Source organism: Sus scrofa, chromosome 15, assembly GCF_054392235.1.
Source record: "Sus scrofa isolate SSC_HxYL_T2T_F1_AM1 chromosome 15, Sscrofa_HxYL_maternal_Yorkshire_Landrace_v2.0, whole genome shotgun sequence".
NCBI lineage: Eukaryota > Metazoa > Chordata > Mammalia > Artiodactyla > Suidae > Sus > Sus scrofa.
In genome coordinates this window covers 148,079,722-148,101,212 of record NC_139397.1, presented here as the reverse complement: position 1 = coordinate 148,101,212, position 21,491 = coordinate 148,079,722, and the positions used below count along the sequence as shown (strand labels likewise).

General features: G+C 47.5%; 1 protein-coding gene across 5 annotated transcripts in view; it reads right to left on the bottom strand.

Annotated features, from left to right (window-relative positions):
- Window positions 1–20,431, bottom strand: part of DGKD (diacylglycerol kinase delta) — a 118,224-nt gene extending 97,793 nt beyond the window's left edge. For all 5 annotated transcript variants that reach the window (XR_014830257.1, XR_014830258.1, XM_021075023.2 and 2 more), the window contains exon 1: window positions 20,247–20,431. Coding sequence is in view for 3 of the 5 variants with exons in the window: in XM_021075023.2 (XP_020930682.1) it covers window positions 20,247–20,402 (156 nt within the window). In the remaining 2 variants the exon portion in view is untranslated. The remainder of the gene's footprint in view (window positions 1–20,246) is intronic.
- Between the last annotated feature and the right edge of the window lie 1,060 nt (window positions 20,432–21,491).

The window sequence follows — 21,491 nt, the reverse complement described above, 5'->3', positions numbered from 1 at the left end:
TATGGTACAACCATTCATTACAAAGGATAAAAAAAGATTTTAGTAACAAGAAGAAATGCCTATGACATTAAAGTGAAAACGTATATATAGTTCCATTTCAACCGTATAAAACATCAAGAAAAAGGTCCAGAAGGCAACGCCCAGGTAACAGAGTTAGTGCTGCTGGACCTGCAGGTGCTGAAATTACTGACTGACCTTCCTCCCCATCGTGCCCTCTCCCGGCTCTCCTACTTCCCTCTCCAACTGGCCCTCCTTCTCAGCTCACTCCCTAAAAGCCAGTGGCCCCAGGTCTGCCCGGACCCCTTCCACCGTCCACTACTCTCACTCGCAGCCTCAGAGGAGCCGTTCCTGCTTTTCACATGGCTGTTACGAGGCTGCGTAGGACACAGCAGGAAGAGGTGCCAGTCGCAGGTGGCTTCACGGCAAACCCACAAGCCACCCACAAGCTCCGAGTTTGTGCCCCTGTCTGTGAAGTTGGCACAGTTGAGAATAACAGGATCCCGGCTGCCACGCAGCAGAGCTCAGTGAGAGCAGGATCCCCAGAGCTGGTCCTCACAGGTCCTCAACCACGGCTCCTCACCTGAGAGCTCCCCATCCAGCCAGTCACACAAACCACGAGCCTCCGGCTCCTTCCCAAAACTCCCCAAAACCATCACCGAGTTCTCGCAACACTGAATCCAGCTAACCCTCTCCATCGCCACCACCACAACCCCTGGTACCATCATCTCTCACCACGTGGGTCAGCCAGCATCCACCCGGGCGGCCAAAACACAGCACAGCCGAGCAATCTTTACAACCTGGATCAGATGTCTCCCTCCGTGCGAACATCGCAAGGCAAGGGTACCCCACTATTACAGAGCTCCCTCACGTGGCCTCCTGCCCAGCTTCCCAGCCTCATGTCACAACCAAGGTCTCCTCGACCCTTGCTAAATCTCGCCACACCACCTTTCTTTCAGCCTCCTCATCTCCCCAACTCCCTCCAGCCACAAGGCCTGTGCATATCTCAGCTACCTCCTCCTCCTTCTTTTATTTATCTTCTTATTTATTTATTTATTTATTTCATATTTTCTAGGGCCACACCCACGGCATATGGAGGTTCCCAGGATAGGGGTCGAATCGGAGATGTAGATGCCGGCCTACGCCTGAGCCACAGCAACGCCAGATCTGAGCCACATCTGTGACCTACACCACAGCTCACAGCCACCCCAGATCCTTAACCCACTGAGCGAGGCCAGGGATTGAACCCGAAACCTCATAGTTCCTAGTCGGATTCGTTAACCACTGAGCCACGATGGGAACTCCAATCTTTTTAAAAAATCTTTTTCAGGAGTTCCCATTGTGGCTCAGCATGCTAAGAACCTGACATCGTTTCTATGAAGATGTGGATTTGATCCTCGGCCTTGCTCAGTGGGTTAAGATCCAGTGTTACCACAAGCTGCAGCATAGGGCACAGATCCAGCATTGACTGCGTAGGCCTTCAGCTGCAGGTCTGATTCAACCCCAAGCCTGGAAACTTCCATATGCTATGGGTATAGCCCTAAAAAGGAGGAAAAAAAAAAACAAAACCTTTTTTGGAAGTCCCTGGTGGCTCAGCAGGTTAAAGATCTAGCATTGTCACTGCTGTGGCTCTGGTGACAGCTGTGGTATAAGTTCAGACCCTGGGCCAGGAACTTCTGCATGCCACAGGTACAGACAAAAAAAAAAAAATTTTTTTCAGTATAGTACAGGGAATATGGCTGATATTCTAAAAGAACTTTAAATGAAGTATAATCCACAAAAATAATGAATCACAGAGTTCCCGTCATGGTGCAGCAGAAACGAACCCTAGGAACCATGAGGTTGCAAGTCTGATTCCTGGACTCGATCAGTGGGTCAAGGATCTGGCGTTGCTGTGAGCTATGGTGTAGGTTGCATATGCAACTCGGATCTGTCATTGCTGTGGCTGTGGTGGAGGCTGGCCGCTGCAGCTCCAATTAGACCCCTAGCCTGGGAACCTCCATGTGCCAGGGGTGTGGCCCTAAATAGACAAAAAAAGAAAAAAAAAAAAAAATCACGTTATTCACCTGAAACTAATATGATATTGTAAATCAACTTATACCTCAATTTTAAAAATCTTTTTCAGAAGACAGATGCAGCAGTTCACGTTGTGGCACAGAGGAAATGAATCCGACTAGGAACCTCGAGGTTGCAGGTTTGATCCCTGGCCTCACTCAGTGGATCGAGGATCCAGTGTTGCCATGAGCTGTGGTGTGGGTCTCAGTCGCAGCTCTGATCCGGCGTTGCTGTAGCTATTGCATAGGCCAGCCGCTGTAGCTCTAATTCGACCCCTAGCCTGGGAACCTCCCTATGCCATGGGTGTGGCCCTAAAAAGAAAAAAAAAAAAAAAGGAAGACAGGTGCACCCGTATGTTCACTGCAGCACTATTCACAATAGCCAAGACATGCAAACAACCCAAATGCGCATCAACAGATGACTGGATTAAGAAGATGTGGTATTTATACACAATGGACTACTACTCAGCCATAAAAAGGAACAAAATAATGCCATTTGCAGCAACATGGATGGAACTAGAGATTCTCAGAATGAGTGAAGTCAGACAGAAAGAGAGACACACACCATATGAGATCACATATCTGGAATCTAATATATGGCACAAATGAATCTTTCCACAGAAAAGAAACTCACGGACTCGGAGAACAGACTTGTGGTTGCCAAGGGGGAGGGGGAGGGAGTGGGATGGATTGGGAATCTGGGGTTAATAGATGCAAACTATTGCCTTTGGAGTGGATAAGCAATGAGATCCTGCTGTATAGCCCTGGGAACTGTATCTAGTCACTTGTGATGGAACATGACGGAGGATAATAAGAATGTGTATCTATGTATGACTGCATCACTTTGCTATACAGTAGAAAACTGACAGAACACTGTAAACCAATTATAATAGAAAAAATAAAAATCATTAAAAAATAAATAAAAAGCAAACACATGAAAAAATGCTCAACATCGCTGATTATAAGAGAAAAGCAAATCAAAACTACCATGAGATACCACCTCACACCAGTCAGAATGGCCCTCATTAATAAGTCCACAAATAACAAGTGCTGGAGGGGGTGTGGAGAAAAGGGAACCCTCCTGCACTGGTGGTGGGAATGTAAGCTGGTACAGCCACTATGGAGAACAGTTTGGAGGTACCTTAGAAATCTATACATAGAACTTCCATATGACCCCGCAATCCCACTCTTGGGCATCTATCCGGACAAAACTCTGCTTAAAAGAGACACATGCACCCGCATGTTCATTGCAGCACTATTCACAATAGCCAGGACATGGAAACAACCCAAATGTCCATCGACAGATGATTGGATTCGGAAGATGTGGTATATATACACAATGGAATACTACTCAGCCATAAAAAAGAATGACATAATGCCATTTGCAGCAACATGGATGGAACTAGAGAGACTCATCCTGAGTGAAATGAGCCAGAAAGACAAAGACAAATACCATATGATATCACTTATAACTGGAATCTAATATCCAGCACAAATGAACATCCCCTCAGAAAAGAAAATCATGGACTTGGAGAAAAGACTTGTGGCTGCCTGATAGGAGGGGGAGGGAGTGGGAGGGATTGGGAGCTTGGGCTTATCAGACACAACTTAGGACAGATTTACAAGGAGATCCTACTGAATACCATTGAGAACTTTGTCTAGATACTCATGTTGCAACAGAACAAAGGGTGGGGAAAAAAATGTAATTGTAATGTATACATGTAAGGATAACTTGATCCCCTTGCTGTACAGTGGGAAAATTAAATAAATAAATAAATAAAAACAGCAATTTTCTTTGGGAAATAAATAAATAAATAAATAAATAATCTTCTTCAGGAGTTCCCATCATGGCTCAGTGGAAACAAATCTGACTAATATCCATGAGGATGAAGGTTCAATCCCTGGCCTTGTTCAGTGGGTTAAGGATCCAGTGGTGCCATGAGCTGTGGTATGGGGCACAGACTGCTCAGATCTGGTGTTGCTGTGGCTACAGCGTAGGCCAGCAGCTATAGCTCTGACTCGATCCCTAGCCTGGGAACCTCCATATGCCACGGGTGCAGCTCTAAAACAACAACAAAATCTTTTTCATTACAAAATAGTGCACAGTGGAGTTCTCCTTGTGGGTGCAGTGAAAACGAATCTGACTAGTAACCTTGAGGATGCAGGTTCAATCCCCGGCCTCACTCAGTGGTGGTGTAGGTCACAGATGCAACTCAGATCCCAAGTTGCTTTGGCTGTTCCCAGGCTAGGGATCAAATCAGAGCTGCAGCTGCTGGCATATCCCACAGCCACAGCAGCTCAGGATCGTGTAGGCTGGCAGCTGCAGCTCTGATTTGACCCCTAGCCTGGGAATTTCCATATGCCATGGGTGCAGCCCTAAAAAGCAAAAAAAAAAAAAAAAAAAAAAAGGCAAAAAACCCCCAAAAAACATATATATATACATATATATGTGTGTGGGTGTATACATATATGTGTGTGTGTGTGTGTGTGTGTGTGTGTATGGCACACAAAGTCCCCAAAACAAAAATGTACAATTATCACCAACTGAGAACCCAACTAACCGCCACCTGGGTCAAGAAACACACGTTCCAGAAGCTCCCTCTCAAGGACCATCCAGTCACAATCCTCTTCTTCCCACCATCTGGGCTTCACTGGTAACTGTCTTCCTTGTTTGCAGCTTAAACACACAAGCAGGTAAGTCTAACACGTTAGTGTCCTTGGCGCTCTGAACTTGATATAAATGGAATCAAACAGAACATATTATGTCAGCTTTTCTGGCCAGACGACACTAATGCTGTGGTTAAACCTTGAAGCAGCAGGTAGCACAAGTTCATTTTCATTGAGATATATATAGCATTCTCTTTTAAGAACATGTAATCATCTACCCATTCAGCAGACAGATATTGGGCTGCCTCTACTTTTGAGCTGTTATAAATAATACACTAGCAATATTCTTATACATGCGTCTTGGGGTACATCTGCTTATGTAAGCTATCAGATATACGCCCAGAGCAGAACTGCTGAAACACAGGGTGTGAATTTGTTCAACTCTAACAGACACTCCTAAAATGTCTTCCACAGTGGTGTTACCAATTTACCATTCCCGCCACCAGTAAATGGGCCTTCTCCTGCCTACGAACACCTGGAAGAGACACCACATGGAAGAGAGGTACAGAGCGTGGTAGTGGGGGTAGGGTGGGGTCAACTGCCCACCACATTAACGCTTTCACCAACTCGGAAACTACCCGAATCTCCTTCTTACAGAGTTTTTATAACTCAATCACCAGCCCCACTGGGCTCCTAGGAAGCAGAGGATAAGGCATTCGCCTCCCAGCTCTAACCACTCTCTGGTCTTTCCGGGAACCAGCCCAAACCCTGAAGCTATCTAGGGGCCCCACCCTGAGGCACCTCATTAGCACAAATTTAGATGTGGTCAAAAGGGGCTCTTTATGAATAGCAAAAAACACTGCTATCACCCAGGAGCTCCCTGGCTGGAACCAGGAACAAAGAGCAAATATATTTTTAATTAGGCCACGCAGATACACAACTGTCCTTGTATCCAGTATCACTGTACACTCATTTGCTATAAACCTTATCAGTATACTTGTAGACTAAGAAAATAAGTATATCATCTGCAAATAATGACCTTTTTTTCTTCCTTTCTGACCCTTATACCTTTTGTTTCTTTTCCCTGCATTACTGCAGAGGGGCAATGCTGCACATCCATTTCTTGTTTCCATCTCATGGGGAAAAAGCAACATTTACCACTAACATAAACCAGCACAAGGTTTGCTGTTTTGTAGATACTCTCAATTAGATTACGGCAGTTTCCCTATTCCAGGGTGGGGCAAAGCACAGGCCAGGACCGAATCCAGCCCGTTTCTATAAAGAGCACAGCCATGCCCTTCTGCCTGTGGCCGCTTTTACACTACGATGCCGCGTTGAGTAGTCGCCACAGACACGGTATACGCCACAAAGTCTTAAACATTTACTCTCTGGCCCTTCACAGAAAAAGCGTGCTGACACCCTCTCCCTTGCCAATGTGAGTATGAATCGAATGTTGAAACGATCGAATGGTCTTCCTGCATCTGTTACCTTGGCTGTTCGCCTCAAGCTTTAACCCTCCCTCTTCTTTGAGGGAAGGTAAGCCTAGAAGTGTTATCCTTGTCTTACAGGAAACCAGCAGAAGAGAAAAACAAGAGCCACCGGAACTGGGCAGAACCAGGGAGGCCAAGGTGGCGAAGAGCTGCCCTCCCTGTGATACACCAGCACGCGAAACAACACACCCACCAGCGCTGCGACCACCGGCAGAAGAGCCCTCCAAGGAGTGGGCCTCAGTCCTGAGTCCTGACCTCAGGGAAGTCATGAATGTTCCTCCCTCTCCACTCAACTCCCTCCTTTTTCCCTCGAGCCTCCTACATACAAGGTATCTCTGCCTGGAGAGGATGAAGTTGATTTGTGAACTAAGTTCCTATTGCTCCCTTCTTTTTGCCACGGAATAAAGCTCCTGCTGTTCCAGTCTCAGCATCAGTCTCCTTAGTGGCTGAGGCGAGGCGTCCAGTCCAGGCTAGAGTCCCGGAGACCAACTCGCTAACACATCTATTGAGACGACTATACAGTTTCTTTAGGAACTGTTCACTGAGTTCAGCAGTCATGCTGGTCTGTCACCTTTCTTTTTTGTGGGCTGTGTGATTTTATTAAGACAAAGACAACGTGCACACGAGCATCTATACATTCTCTTCACTACACAGCCCCGCACTGCGACTGGGGACTCTGACGGCCAGCTGGCGGTGGGCTGCGCTCTCCACAAGGGCTTTGCATGTCTTGGCAGAAACGTTATGAGCAGTCTCAGCAGTTAGTGAGGCCGAGAAATCACTCAGGCAGTCAGGGCAGCAGCGTGGGCTTCGCTGCATGCTTTCACACGGCCATGAGTAACGGTAACATCCCTGTGTACTACGGGGAGTGGACCTACGCCCAGAGAGACGGACAGGAATCCCTAGCCCCCTGGGACTCAGTTTATGGGAAGAGAAGGGCAAAGACACCATGAGACTTCTGGCACATTTCCACCCCTCAGACCCCTACTGGACAAGGACGGATAGAGGTAACCGGGCAAGGGAAGGGGAGAAAACCACATCTTTCTGGAGCCCACGCTGGTACCCCCCATCTTTGAGGGATAAAAACATCAATAGAACGGTGGGGGGGGACCTCTTCTCCCCCCTTCCAGTCTGTCCTGGGAGCTGTTTGCTTTCCTGTAATAAAGACTTTGCTTGCTTGCTGCCTGTGTGTTTGCAGAGTTCGTTCTTTGCCTCCGTGAACAAGAATGCAGATTCTGCTAACATCTTTCCGGCATCATTAGGACTGTTGCACCTCCGCAGCACAAGCTCCCTGATGCTGTGGACCAGGAACGGAATGCCGGTAGCCACTGGGCAGCATGTGCTTTGTTTTCTTGTTGCTTCCATAACCAACGTGCATCAAGGTCTAGCCCCTGAGTCTCCTGCACACCTACTGCCAGTGCCTCTGGCTCTCCATCAGCTCCACTTAATTCGACGTAGTGGTCTGACGGGCGCCGGATGAACATCTAGGTCCTCTGTTGAAGGACCTTGGGCTTCACGAGAAGCCGGAGGGCAGCCCTGATGCCAAGCAGGAGACAGCTGCCACCTCCAGAGGGTGCGCTGAGGAAGAGCTCCTTTCTTACAGTGCACTTACTAGGTTTTACAGTGTGACATTCTGCTGGTCTCATAAAAAGAGATATGGAGTGTCCCTTCCTCTACTTCCTGAAGAATTTATGTAAAACTGGTATTATTTCTTCCTTAAATGTTCAGAATTCACTAGTCAAGGAATCTGGGCCTAGATTTTTCCTTGTTAGAAGATTTCAAATTATGGACTCCAGATTTTTAATAGTTATAAAAAAATAATCTGGGAGTTCCCTTTGTGGCTCAGCAGTAACAAACCTGACTAGTATCCATGAGAACATGGGTTCAGTCCCCGGCCTCGCTCAGTGGGTTGAGGAACTGGCGTGGCCGTGAGCTGTGGTGTAGGTCCAAGAAGTGGCTGGGATCCCTCATGGCTGTGGCTGTGGTGTAGGCCAGCAGCTGCAGCTCCAATTCAGCCCCTAGCCTGGGAACTTCCATATGCCGCACGTGCAGCCCTAAAAAGCAAAAAGAAATCTACATTTCCTACTTCTCTCTGTTTTAAGATGTGTTTTCTTAGAAATCTGTCCACTTCATCTAAATGTTCAAATTTACTTGTACAAAGTTGTTCACATCTCACTCCTTTTAATGTTTGCAGCATCTTCAATGATGTCCCCTTTTCTTTTTTTTCTTTTTTTCTTTTTTTTTTTTTGTCTTTTTGCCATTTCTTGGGCCGCTCCCATGGCATATGGAGGTTCCCAGGCTAGGGGGTCTAAGCAGAGCTGTAGTCACTGGCCTGCGCCACAGCCACAACAATGTGGGATCCAAGACATGTCTGTGACCTACACCACAGCTCACGGCAACGCCGGATCCTTAACCCACTGAGCAAGGCCAGGGATTGAACCTACAACCTCATGGTTCCTAGTCGGACTCGTTAACCACTGCACCACGACGGGAACTGCAGTGATGTCCCCTTTTCATTCCTTACATTAATTATTTGCCTTCCCTATTTTTTTCTGCTGGGGTTTGTCAATTTTACCAGATTTTTCAAAGAATCAATTTCTGCCTTTGTTGATCCTTTCTAATGAATGTTTTCCATTTTAAGTTCTGCTCTTCATTAGTTCTTTCATTCTATTTTCTTTGAGTTTAATGTGTTGCTAGTCTTCTAACCACCTGATACCCAGCCTCACTCATGAATGTTCAACAGTGTTCTTTTATAATATAAACGTATTTAAAGCTATAAACTTTCAGAGTTCCCTTTGTGGCTCAGTGATAACAAATCCAGTTAGCATCCATGAGGATGCGGGTTTGATCCCTGGCCTCGATGAGCAGGTTAAGGATCTGGCATTGCCGTGAGCTGTGGTGTAGGCTGCAGACAGGTTCGGATCTGGTATTGCTGTGGCTATGGTGTAGGTTTGCAGCTATAGCTCCAATTTGACCCCTGGCCTGGGAATTTCCATATGCCACAGGTGTGGCCCTAAAAAAAAAAAAAAGCTATAAACATCCCTCTAAGCGTGACTTCGGCTATAGCCCATTAGTTATGCATAATATATTTTTGCTATCATTCAACTCAAAACATTTTCTAGCTTTCTTTGACTCATAAGTTATTTAGAAATGAATTTCTAAATTTCCAGATACGTAGGGATTTTCTTTTTATTGATTTCTTGCTTAATTCCACTATTTCAGAGAACAGCACAGTCTGTATAATTTCAATCCTTTGAAAACCATTAAGAATTGTCTTGTGGGAGTTCCCGCTGTGGCACAGGGGTAATGACTAGTAACCATGAGGACACAGGTTCGATCCCTGGCCTCACTCAGGAGGTTAAGGATCCAGCGTTGCCATGAGCTATGATGTGGGCGGAAGACATGGCTTGGATCTGGTGTTGCTGTGGCTGTGGTGTAGGCCAGCAGCTGCACCTCTGATTCAACCCCTAGCCTTTGAACTTCCATGGGCTGAGGGTGAGGCCCTTTGAAAAAAAAAAAAAAAAAGAATTGCTTTGTGCCAGCACACAGTAAATTTTGACCAAAGTGTCTTGTGCTTTTGAAAAGAATTTCAGTTCTGCAATTGCTCAGTACAGTGTTCTACATATATGTCCATTAAGTCAAGTTTAGCTCTTTGTTGTTCAATTTTTCTACATGTTCACACTTCTGACTTTTTTTTTTTTGGTCTTTTTAGGACCACACCTGCGGCATATAGAGGTTCCCGGGCTATGGGTTGAATCAGAGCTGCAGCTGCTGGTCTACACCACAGCCATAGCCACACAGGATCCAAGCCACGTCTCATAGCAATGCCGGAACCCTGACCCACTGGAAAAGGCCAGGGATCGAACCTGCAAACTCATGGATACTAATCAGGATTGACTGGAATGCCCACATTTTTTGTCTTAATCATAATAGCATCTGAGACATATCCCACTATGATCATAAATTTATTTCCATTACAGTTACATTAATTTTTCTTCTGAACATTTTGAAGATATATTAAGCATATATAGATTTTAATTATTAAATTATTACATCTGAAATAAACCTTTTATCACTTATCAGTATCATATCTTTATCTCTAACAATAAATTCTGCCTTCAAAGCCTACTTTGTCTGATATTAAAATACTATAGCAACTTTCTTTTGGTAGGTGTGTACACAGTATTTTTTTCCATTCTTTTACTTTCAATCTCTTTATAGCCTTTTTTTTTTTTTTTTTTTTTTTTTTTTTTTGTCTTTTTGCCTTTTTCTAGGGCCACTTCCTGCGGCATATGGAGGTTCTCAGGCTAGGGGTCTAATCAGAGCTGTAGCTGCTGGCCTACACCACAGCCACAGCAACATGGGATCCGAGCCACATCTGAGACCTACACCACAGCTCACGGCAACACCAGATCCTTAACCCACTGAGCAAGACCAAGGATCGAACCCGCAACCTCATGGTTCCTAGTCAGATTCCTTAACCACTGCACCATGATGGGAACTCCTTTTTTGTCTTTTTAGAACCGCATCTGCAGCACATGGAGGTTCCCAGGCCAGGAGTCAAATCAGCAGTGCAGCTGCCAGCCATAGCCACAGCCACGCCAGATCCTTAAGCCACTGAGCAAGGCCAGGGACTTAGCCTGCATCCTCATGGATATCAGTTGGGTTCATAACCCACTGAGCTACACAGGAATGCCTATATCCTTTTGTTTTAAGTATCCCTCTCTATTTAATTTCTTTTTTTTTTTTTTTTTTATTTTCCCACTGTACAGCAAGGGGGTCAGGTTATCCTTACATGTATACATTACAATTACAGTTTTTCCCCCATCCTTTTCTATTTAATTTCTAATGTGCACACCCGCAGCATATGGAAGTTCCCAGGCCAGGGACTGAATGTGAGCCATAGCTGTGACCTATGCCACAGCTGTGCCAAAGCCAGATCCTTCAATCCACCGTGCCAGGCTGGGGATTGAATCTGTGCCTCCACAAAGGCCTGAGCCACTGAAGTCAGATTCTTAATCCACTGCACCAAAGGGGGAACTCCTAAATATGTCTCTCTTAAATAACCTAGTCTTGTTTTGTTTTCTTTCCTGTCTGACAATCTCTCCTTTTTAAGTGGACAATTCTACTTACATCTGATGTTATTACTGATATACTGAGATCTAAGGCTATCCACTTACTGTTTGCTCTTTATTCCACTTGTTCACTTTTCTCTTCTCTCCTTTTGTGTGTGTGTGCATCCGTGCGTGTGTGCATTCGTGTGTGTGTGTGTGTGTGTGTGTGTGTGTGTGTGTGTGTGTGTGTCTTTTTAGAGCCATACCCGCGGCATATGGAAGTTCCCAGGCTAGGAGTCGAATCGGAACTGTAGCCACCAGCCTACACCACAGCTCACAGCAACGCCAGATCCTTAACCCACTGAGGGATCGAACCTGCGTCCTCATGGATACTAGTCGGATTCATTTCCACTGAGCCACAACAGGAACTCCCCTTTTCTCTCCTTTCTTGCCATCTTTCAAATTTAGAATTTCTTACTATTCAATTTTTCTTGCCTTTTAGCTTAGCCAGCACATTGTCTTTCACAGTTTGGGGGCTGCCACACTGCTTACAATATGTATCCCTGATCTGTCTACATTAATTGGTTCTTTTTTCTTTTTCCTGGAAATGCATGGAAAACTTTAAACAGTTTTATTCAGTTTACCTCCTTTCTGACTTACATATTATTGCTATGGATTTTTTTTTTTTTTTTTTTTTTTTTTTTTGTCTTTTTGCCTTTTCCAGGGCCGCTCCCGTGGCATATGGAGGTTCCCAGGCTAGGGGTCAAATCAGAGCTGTAGCCACTAGCCTACGCCAGAGCCACAGCAACGTGGGATCCAAGCCTCGTCTGCAACCTACACCACAGCTCACAGCAACGCCGGATCCTTAACCCACAGAGCAAGACCAGGGATCAAACCCACAACCTCATGGTTCCTAGTCGGATTCGTTAACCACTGTGCCACGACGGGAACTCCTGGATTTTAATTCCATATATAGTTTAAACCCAAAGACATAATTTTAAGAGTTAACAATCATTCAGTGTTTGTCACATAGATAACTTTTTGTTGCTCTTCATTCCTTCCTGAAATATTAACCTTTCACCTGAGATCATTTTCCTTTAGCCAGACTCACACAAAACACCCCTTAGCGTTTCCTTTACTATGAGTCTGCACACACGAAAACACTGATTTATTTGAAAATGTCTTTATTGTGGCTTTATTTCTGATGGCTCTTTTGGATGAGTAGAGAATTTGGGGTGAGCCATCCATTTCTTCCAGCACTTAAATTTCGGCTGAGCTGCTTCCCTGGTTTCTGTTAAGAACACAGCCGTCAATCTAACCGTGGCTCTTCTGAGGGTCATCTGTCCCCCAGTTGCTCTCAGGTCTCCTCTTCATCGGTGGTTTTCAGCCGTTTGATCATGAAGGGATAGGTGTGGTTTTCTTTGTGTTCACAGAGCTACTGACTCCGTGGGTGGTACCTTTTAATAGTTGTGGGAAAGTCTCGGGCATTATCTTCACAAATGTTGTTTCTGCCCAGTTTTCTTATAAAAGACCTTTTCATTGTTATCTCTGACTCCTACCCAGTCTTCTAACTTCTTTTTTTTTCTTTTTGGTAATGTCTCCAGGCTTCCTTGTGGGTATTTTCTTTTGACCTAACTTCTGGGCCACTGAATTCTTTCTTCAGCTATGTCTAATTTAACCTTCCTTTGAGAACTTAACTTTGAGTCTTACGTTTTTCAGTTTTAGAATTTTCATCTGGTTCTTTTTTATTTTCTAGTTCTGTGCCAAAAGTCTCAATCTGGTCTTTCATTTCCTTAAGCACAGTAACCATAGTTGTTTTAAGGTCTGCATCTGAGACCTACAGCCCCTGTAACTGTGTCTTTTTTAAAAGTCTGTTGTTTTCATTAGTTTTAGCTCATGTGCTCATCTGTTCTCCGCTGCACACGGAACAGAGAACTTACAACACAGCTCGTGAGAACTGCTGGAGCGCTGGATGATGTCACCCTACAGAGGCCTGAACTTGCTTCTGTCAGGTACCTGGAGACAGGGGCACTCTGGGATTATCTTAAGCAGGTAATCCGTCCCCAGTCCTGACAGGATGTGAAGCAGGCCCTCTGGACGTCCTACTTCCGATCCTCCTCATTCCTTGGACGTGGCTTACTGGAATCCCCCAACCCGAATGAAGGCAGCTCACCCATGGCTGCTGTCCTTTGACAGATCGGCCTCTCAGCTTCCCACTCCGAGTCTGTATACACCCTCTATGAGTTTCCTGTGGCTGCTCCACAAGCAAGGCCACAGATGGGGGCTTAGACAGCAGAACTTTGTCTCACAGTTCAGGAGACTAGAAGTTGGAAGTCAGGGTGGCAGCAGGACCACACTCCCTCTAAAGGATCCAGGGGAGGTTTTACCCATCACCTCTTCTAGTAGCCACCCTTTCTAGTGGTGTGTGACAGCACAGCTCTAACTTCTGGCTCTGTTTTCACGTGGTCTTTCCTCTGTGTCCAAAACTTCCTCCAAATGATCACCAAAACAGCTCCACACTAACTGTGTGGCTATTACACTAACATTTGTCTTTCTTCAGTATCAGCTCCAGGAGTGTTTTTTGTTGCTGTTCAGGAAGGTACCCCCAGTGCCCAGCACACCGAACAATTTTAAAGTCTCCGCTATTTCCTGAGCTAAACTGAATCTGCGAAATAGGAAACTAACCCCTAGCCTATGGTACCCCTCCTAGTATTCAATAAATTAGTTTTTTAAAGATGTTCACTATTAACTGTCTGCAAGATTGAGGGGTTTTTTTTTGGGGGGGGGTTGGTTTGTCTGTTTTGTCTTTTTAGGGTCACACCCACGTCATATGGAAGCTCCCAGGCTAGGGGTTGAATCGGAACTGTAGCCACCGGCCTACACCACAGCCACAGCAACACCAGATCTGAACCTTATCTGAGACTTACACCGCAGCTCACAGCAACTCCGGATCCCTAACCCACTGAGAGAGGCCAAGATCGAACCTGCATCCTCATGGATACTAGCTGGGTTCTTAACCCGCTGAGCCACAAAGGGAACTCCGAGGTTTGTTTTTGTAATGCTATTCTGACTTCCAGAAATGGACACTCACTTGGATCAGCTTGAGCTTGGGGGAGAAGGGGTTCAGGGATATGGCTACTATCTGAGATACAAAAAGTGAACCATCAGACGGAGTTCCTGTCGTGGCGCAGCAGAAATGAATCCAACTAGGAACCATGATGTTACGGGTTCGATCCCTGGCCTCATTCAGTGGGTTAAGGATCTGGCATGGCCGTGAACTGTGGTGGTTAAGGATCCGGTGTTGCCATGAACTGTGGTGTAGGCCACAGACACGGCTCAGATCTGGTGTTGCTGTGGCCCTGGCGTAGGCCAGCAGCAGCAGCTCTGATTCAACGCCTAGCCTGGGAACCTCCACATGCCACTGGTGTGGCCCTAAATGGACAAAAGACAAAAAATAAAATAAAATGAAACAAGGAAAAGAATACATTGTATTAAAAAAAGAAGGGAACCATCAGAAAGACAGAAATAATCATAAGAGCCCTTTACTGAATGCTTATCATAAGCCAGGCACTTTGCCGCGTGTTGTACAGAGAGATCACCCCACTTAATTACCATTTCTGTTCTGCAGATACTGAAACTGAGGCTCAGGAACACATACCTAACCTTCCCTGTCACCACTGCCTACCCAACAACTCGTATTTTCCCTGTTTATAGATGAAGAAATCGCCTTCTGAGAGGTTGAGAGGCTTGTTCATGATCACGTGACTCCTAAGTAGGTGAACAGGATGTGAATCAACCTCATTCGACACCAAAGTTTAGATTCTGAAACACTGCCACACGCTAGCTTTAAAAACCTTTTAAACCACTTCACACCTGTGCGCACAGCTATCACCAAAAGGACGTAGCTGAGGCCGTGGAGAACCCCAAACTCTCATACCTTGCTGGTGGAAATGGAAGCTGGTGCAGCCACTTTGGAAAACAGTCTGGCAGCTTCTCAAAGATTAAGCATAGAGTCGCCACATGACCCAGCGAATCCACTCCTAAGGATATACTCACACGAAATAAAAAGTTATGTCCAATTCCTCAGAAAACTAAACATAGAACTACCATTTGATCCAGCAATCCCACTCCTGGGCATCTATCCAGAGAAAACCACGACTCGCAAAGACACATGTACTCCAATGTTCATTGCAGCACTATTTACAATAGCCAAAACATGGAAACAACCTAAACATCCATCGACAGAGGAGTGGATCCAGAAGATGTGGTACATATACACAATGGAATATTACTTGGCCATTAAAAAGAATGAAATACCAGCATTTTTTGCAACATGGATGGACCTAGAAACTATCATGCTAAGTGAAGTCAGCCATACAATGAGACACCAACATCAAATGCTTTCACTGACATGTGGAATCTGAAAAAAGGACAGACTGAACTTCTTTGCAGAACAGATGCTGACTCCCAGACATTGAAAAACTTATGGTCTCCAGAGGAGACAGTTTGTGGGGGGGGGGATTTGTTGGGGCTGTGGGATGGAAATCCTGTGAAATCAGATTGTTATGATCATTATACAACTACAGATGTGATAAATTCATTTGAGTAATAAAAAGAAAAAGAAAAAAGTTATGTCCACACAAAAATAATGGTCACAGCAGCATTATCCAGAATAGCAAAAAGTGAAAATAACCCAAATGCCCATCAACTGATGAAAATAAAAGGTAATATAGCCATAGAATGGATATTATTCAGCAATAAAAAGAAAAGAAATACTGGCACAGGCTACAACATGGATGAATTCTGAACACATCATACGAAGTGAAAGAAGCCAGAAGTAAAACGCACATACCTCATATTATATTTATGCGAAATGCCCAGAATCCGCAAATCCATAAAACAGAAAGCAGGTTAGTAGCTGCCTAAGGTTTAGAGAAGGGGGAGGAAATGGGAAGTGAATACTAATGGTTATGGGTTTCTTTTGGGGGTGATGAAAATGTCCTAAAATTGATTGTGGTGATGGTCGCAGAACCGTGAATATACTAAAAACCACTGAACTGTACACTTTAAATGCATGAGCTGTGTGGTGGGAATATTATCTTAATAAAGCTTTAAGACTTTTACAACTTGAACCTTTTACTAAATTTCTCCTAGTCTTCATTTCACAATGGAAAAAAGCCCTTTAACATACAAAGGTAAAAATTTTACCTATTTAAAAAAAAATTTTTAACTATTTAAAAATTTGTAAATAAACTCCATTTTAACTGATACGGCCAATATCACACAGAATCACACTATTCCTTTTTTTTTTTTTTTTTTTTTTGGTCTTTTTAGGGCTGCACCCACAGCATATGGAAGTTCCCGGGCTCCCAGGCTAAGGGTGGAATTGGAGCTGCAGCTGCCGGCTTAGGCCACAACCAGGGCAACACTGGATCCAAACCACATCTTCAACCTATGCCACAGCTCACCTCATGGAAACACGGGGTCCTTAAGCCACTGAGCAAGGCCAGGGATCGAGCCCACATTCCCACTGAGCACAAGAGGAGCTCCTTACGCTGTTCTTTACTCAAATTTCAAAATACCTTAAAACGTGATAGTGAACTAACATACCAGTGTATTAGCTCCATTTTCTTTTTCCAGGCTAGCTCTGTGGTCCTATAGAATCACTACTGTGGGAGAGTTCCCGTCGTGGCGCAGTGGAAACGAACCTGACTAGGAACCATGAGGTTGCAGGTCCCATCCCTGGCCTTGCTCAGTGGATTAAGGATCCGGTGTTGCCGTGAGCTGTGGTGTAGGTCACAGACGCGGCTCACTCAGATCTGGAGTTACTGTGCCTGTGGCATAGGCGGGCAGCAACAGCTCTGATTAGACCCCTAGCCTGGGAACCTTCAGGTGCCGTGGGTGTGGCCCTAAAAAGACAAAAAAAAAAAAAAAAAAAAATCACTACTGTGTGCTACGGTAAGGAAATGAGATAAAGGAATGTGTTTGCTGGGAACAGTTAGAACCTGTGAAAATGTCAGACATACATGAAATGCTAAATAAACGACCATTTCTATCTACACACGTATGCTACAAGGCTTGGACAAAAGTTTTAAAAAGAACCTCACAAACTATAAAGACTTATTTAGCACTTGGTAAGCTTCTCTTTACACATGTTATCAAGGTCTTGTTTCTCAGAGTCTGGTCCATGGACCAGCAGCGGCAGCATCCCCTGGGAGCTGATAAATGCAGAATCTATTCAACCAGAATCTGCATTTTAACGAGATCCCCAGGGGATGTATCTGCACAAGAAAATTTGAGAAGCCCTGTCATAAGATACTTCCTTTTCTTTTCCCATTAAGACAGCTCTAGCTAGCCCTGGCCTAATATTTCAAAAGCTTGACATACATTCAGCTCTGGTCCTGGGCCAGCTTGTCCTCAGTTCCGTTCCCCACTCTTCCGCTCTGTTCCAAATTGCAGAGGGGCTGATCCCTGCAGGCGGGTTTCCCAAGCAGGAGGGGGCATGAGGTGCGTCTCCAGCAGCAGCTGTGACCTCTCGAGGCTCCAGCTGTGTCTCCCCGCCATGACCCAAATGGTTCTGGCCTCCACCAGGTCTGATCCGGTGCCGCCTCCCAGGGACCTCTGGCTCAGGGTGGCAGTGGTTTCCTGTTTGCTGCCTCATCGCAGAGTTGCCTTGCTGAGCACTGTTTGCATTCTCAAGTCGTCCTCACCTGCGCAACCACTACCCTACAGTGAACTCCCTGTGTTTCAAGTATTTACAATGGGTGGGTCCTTCTTTGAACTCCAAACGATACCTCGTACGTACCTTTGTGACTCTTGCTCCGGTGCACCTATACCAGGGGAATTTGCTCCATGGCTCATCTGCTATAAAAGGGGAAGGGAGGGCGAGAGGGACTGGACTCTACTGCGCACATAGTAAACCGCATATCCCGTCAATCTCTAAACAAGCCAACAGAAAAATCAGCCTTAAGCTATTTGTACAACAGATGTGACTGTATTCAGGAACTCAAGTCCTCGGGGTGTATTTTTAACACTCTACCCATCACTCCTCCTCAACCAGAACAGCTGGTACAGCAGCTATTGTTTTAAGAGGAGGAAAAAAAAAAAAAATGAAACAAAAACCTCCTAAAGAACAGAATTCTGGACAAACACTGGAATCTCTGAGAGGGCAAATCTTAGTAACAACTGCACATCACATGATCTACCCCATACTCAACACATACCAGGCCTGCCGACCAAGCAACAGGAGACAACAACTCCTATCAGTACCATCGGGGCTACTTAGAGATCTTTCTAAAAGCCACATCTGACCCAACACTCTCATGCTTTGTATAACCCTCTGTGGCTCCCTCTTGCCCAAGGCCAAAAACCCAACTCCAGGGCTCTTCTTTCAAAATCCAGCCAATCTACCTTTTCCTCAATCCAGCCTTTTCCTCATTCCTCTCAGCCTGACCTATGCACCTTCTGACCATTCCCAGGTGTGCCTAAACCTGCACATTCAACATCCAAACCTGTAGATACCACAGCGTCACCTACTCAACCTGACAAACTCATTCCCTCAAGATCCTGCCTTACAGGGGCCGACCTCCTCATTCCTGCCCCTGAGGGGAGCTGGACTCTTGGTCCTCCGGGATTCCACAGCACTTTCTAGATCATACCGTCAGGTGCACAGGTGCTCAGGCTGGGAAAGCCCTAAACGGAGAAACCGCCTTCCACCTCGGAATCCTGACCGTTGTTCGGCGCCAGACCCACAGTTACTAACTACCTGTGACACAGTTACCCCCTGAGCAAGTCACCTCACCTCTCCACCTCCAATTCCACAAGGAGATGACAGGTAACACCCCGCACAATGGGTTATCACCAGTGCAAAATGAGTTAGCCCATGTAAAGGGCTGTAAAATTAACCCAAGAAAAATGGCAGGCACAAAGGAGGCCTTAGAGACTTGCTATCATTATAATTATTACCAGACAATGACTGTTCCGCCTGGAACAAAGGTGTTCAACGCCCACGTGCTGAATAACTGGAGCGCTTCACAACAAATCTGTACCTAACTTAGGACCAAAGATTCTCCCACCCGAGGTGTCAGAGGCTGCCCCAACATACAGCAAGCAACGGCTCCCACGGTAAAAGTACCGGCCGAACTCACTGGCCCTGGAGGAAAAGCGCACTGCAGCAGGAGGAGAAAGTCTGTGCCAGCTGGATCCGCCCGGGCTGCCCACAGACCCAGCCTGCCCTCAGCCACCTGTCCAACCACCTGCCTGCGGAAGCCGCGTGCTAACGGGGAGGGCTCACCCGCAGCAAAACCCCAGAGCAGTTTTCAACAGAAACCGCAATGGGAAAACAAAGGGTGCAACTTTACTCTTGCAGAAAGGAAATGCGTCTTTCTGCCGCTAATACTTCGCGTCTGGAGTTCTCCATGGAGAGAGAGGTGCCAAGCGGGTGCGCAGCCAGGGCCAGCCCCTTCTCCCCGCTTTCCCGAGGACGAGAGAGACCGTCACAGAACCGCATGCCTGCCTTCTCCCCGCACGAAAAGCCACCGGAGGGGAGGGGAGGGAAGGGAAGAGCCCCCACACCCGGGTCCAATTGAATGTCTCAAGGGACCACAGGTGAAGGCAGGGCACCCGGCGGGAAACAGCCCGATGGGACCTCCCAAATGTGCAGAACCCGGGTCGGGGAGCGCTCGCCGGCGGGGCGCAGCCAGGAGCCCCCATTCTGGGGCGCTCGGCCCCCCGCCTGCAGGCCTGTCCCCCCCGCCCTCGCGGCCCACCCAGCCGAGCGCCCAGTCCGCCCGGCCCCGCGCGGCGCCCACCTGCGCCCCGGCCCGGGGTCCCCGCCGCCGCCGCCGCCGCCGCCCCGCCGGGGGGCGCGCTCAGCCCGGACGCCCGGCCCATTACCCCGCGGAGCGCGCTCCGTCCCGGCAGCGGCCCCCGACGGGACCCTAGGCCGGGCCGGGCCGGGCCTGGGCGGCTGCTCCGGCCGGACTGCGGGCCTCACGGGGCTGCCGCGGCGTGAGGGGCGCGCGCCCGGGCCGCCGCCGCGAGCTCACCTTCTGGCGGATCTGGCCCGACGTGGACACCTTGCGGATGAGCTTCTGCGGGGAGCCGGGCTCCGCCTCGGGCTCGCTGTCGGACGACTCCTCGGGCGGCGGCGGCGGAGGCGGCTGCGGCGGACCCGGCGGAGGGGCGCCCGCCGCCGCCGCCATGCTGCCGGGCCAGCGCGCGCACAGCGGGCGGGGGCGGGGGCCAGGGCGGGGGCGGGGCCTGGAGGGGCGGGGCCGGGACAGCGGCCTCCCGCTCCGCCCCTCCGCGCCCCCTGCCGGCCGCGCGCGCGGCCGGAGTTGGCGCCGCGCCCGGGGCCCTTCGCTCCCTCCGGGGGCGGCGGGGCACCTGGTTTTAGCCTCTGTTTGTTGTCTTCCTGGGACACAATTTGTGGCGGTGTTTTATTTCTGTGTTTATTTTTTTAATCTTTGATCTCCCCTTCAAGAATGTAAGTGACCCCCAGGCGGCCCGGGACCGTGTCTTTCTTGCCCTGCCTTGTGTCGCCAGCGTCTAAACAGCATGCTGACATTTGGTAGTTAGTTGCACGATAAACAGTTCGGGAAGTGGATGAGTGCGTGAGCGCACGAAAGAAAGTACTTGGGACAGGCCTCCGGGATGCCGGAACAGACACGATTCCATCTGAGAAGGCTCCCTGGAGAAAAAGATGTTTAATGAGAGAAAATGCGAGCGGGAGTTATCCCTAACCAAGGAACCCTGTTCTAGGCCAAGAGACGAAGTCCTGGAGGCAAGAAAGAGCACGTCTTTAGAAAAAAGGGAAACTGTAGCCTAAAGGAAGGAAAATGCTTGAAGAGGTGAGCCTGGGGGTGGGCAGGTTAGCCTGGGCTTTGCAAAGCTGATAAGGGGTTTGGTCTTTTAGGCTGAGTCCTGAGAGCACCAGGAAGCCCTTGAGGGATCTTAATCCTGGGCGGGGCTGGGTCACAACGCTGAGGCCTGGGATCCCGGCTTTGAAGTAACCGGGGCAGGTGTCTGCCCTGGATTAATGGGAAGGGAAGCAAAGATAGAGAAGTGGGAAGGGGAGTGATGGCTAGCAGGAGGCCATGGCAATTTGAGATAAGCCCCTCCTTCCCACCTAAGACAGCTGGACCGTGAGTGGGTGGAGCCCTGCCTGGGAGGAAGAGGGGTGCCCTTGGAGTTGAGATCAGCTGAGTCTTGGCTGCCCCTCTGAGACATCCAGGTGGAGAAAAGTTGGGTGCCAGCGCTGCCCATTAGCCACACGGGCTACTTCAATTTCA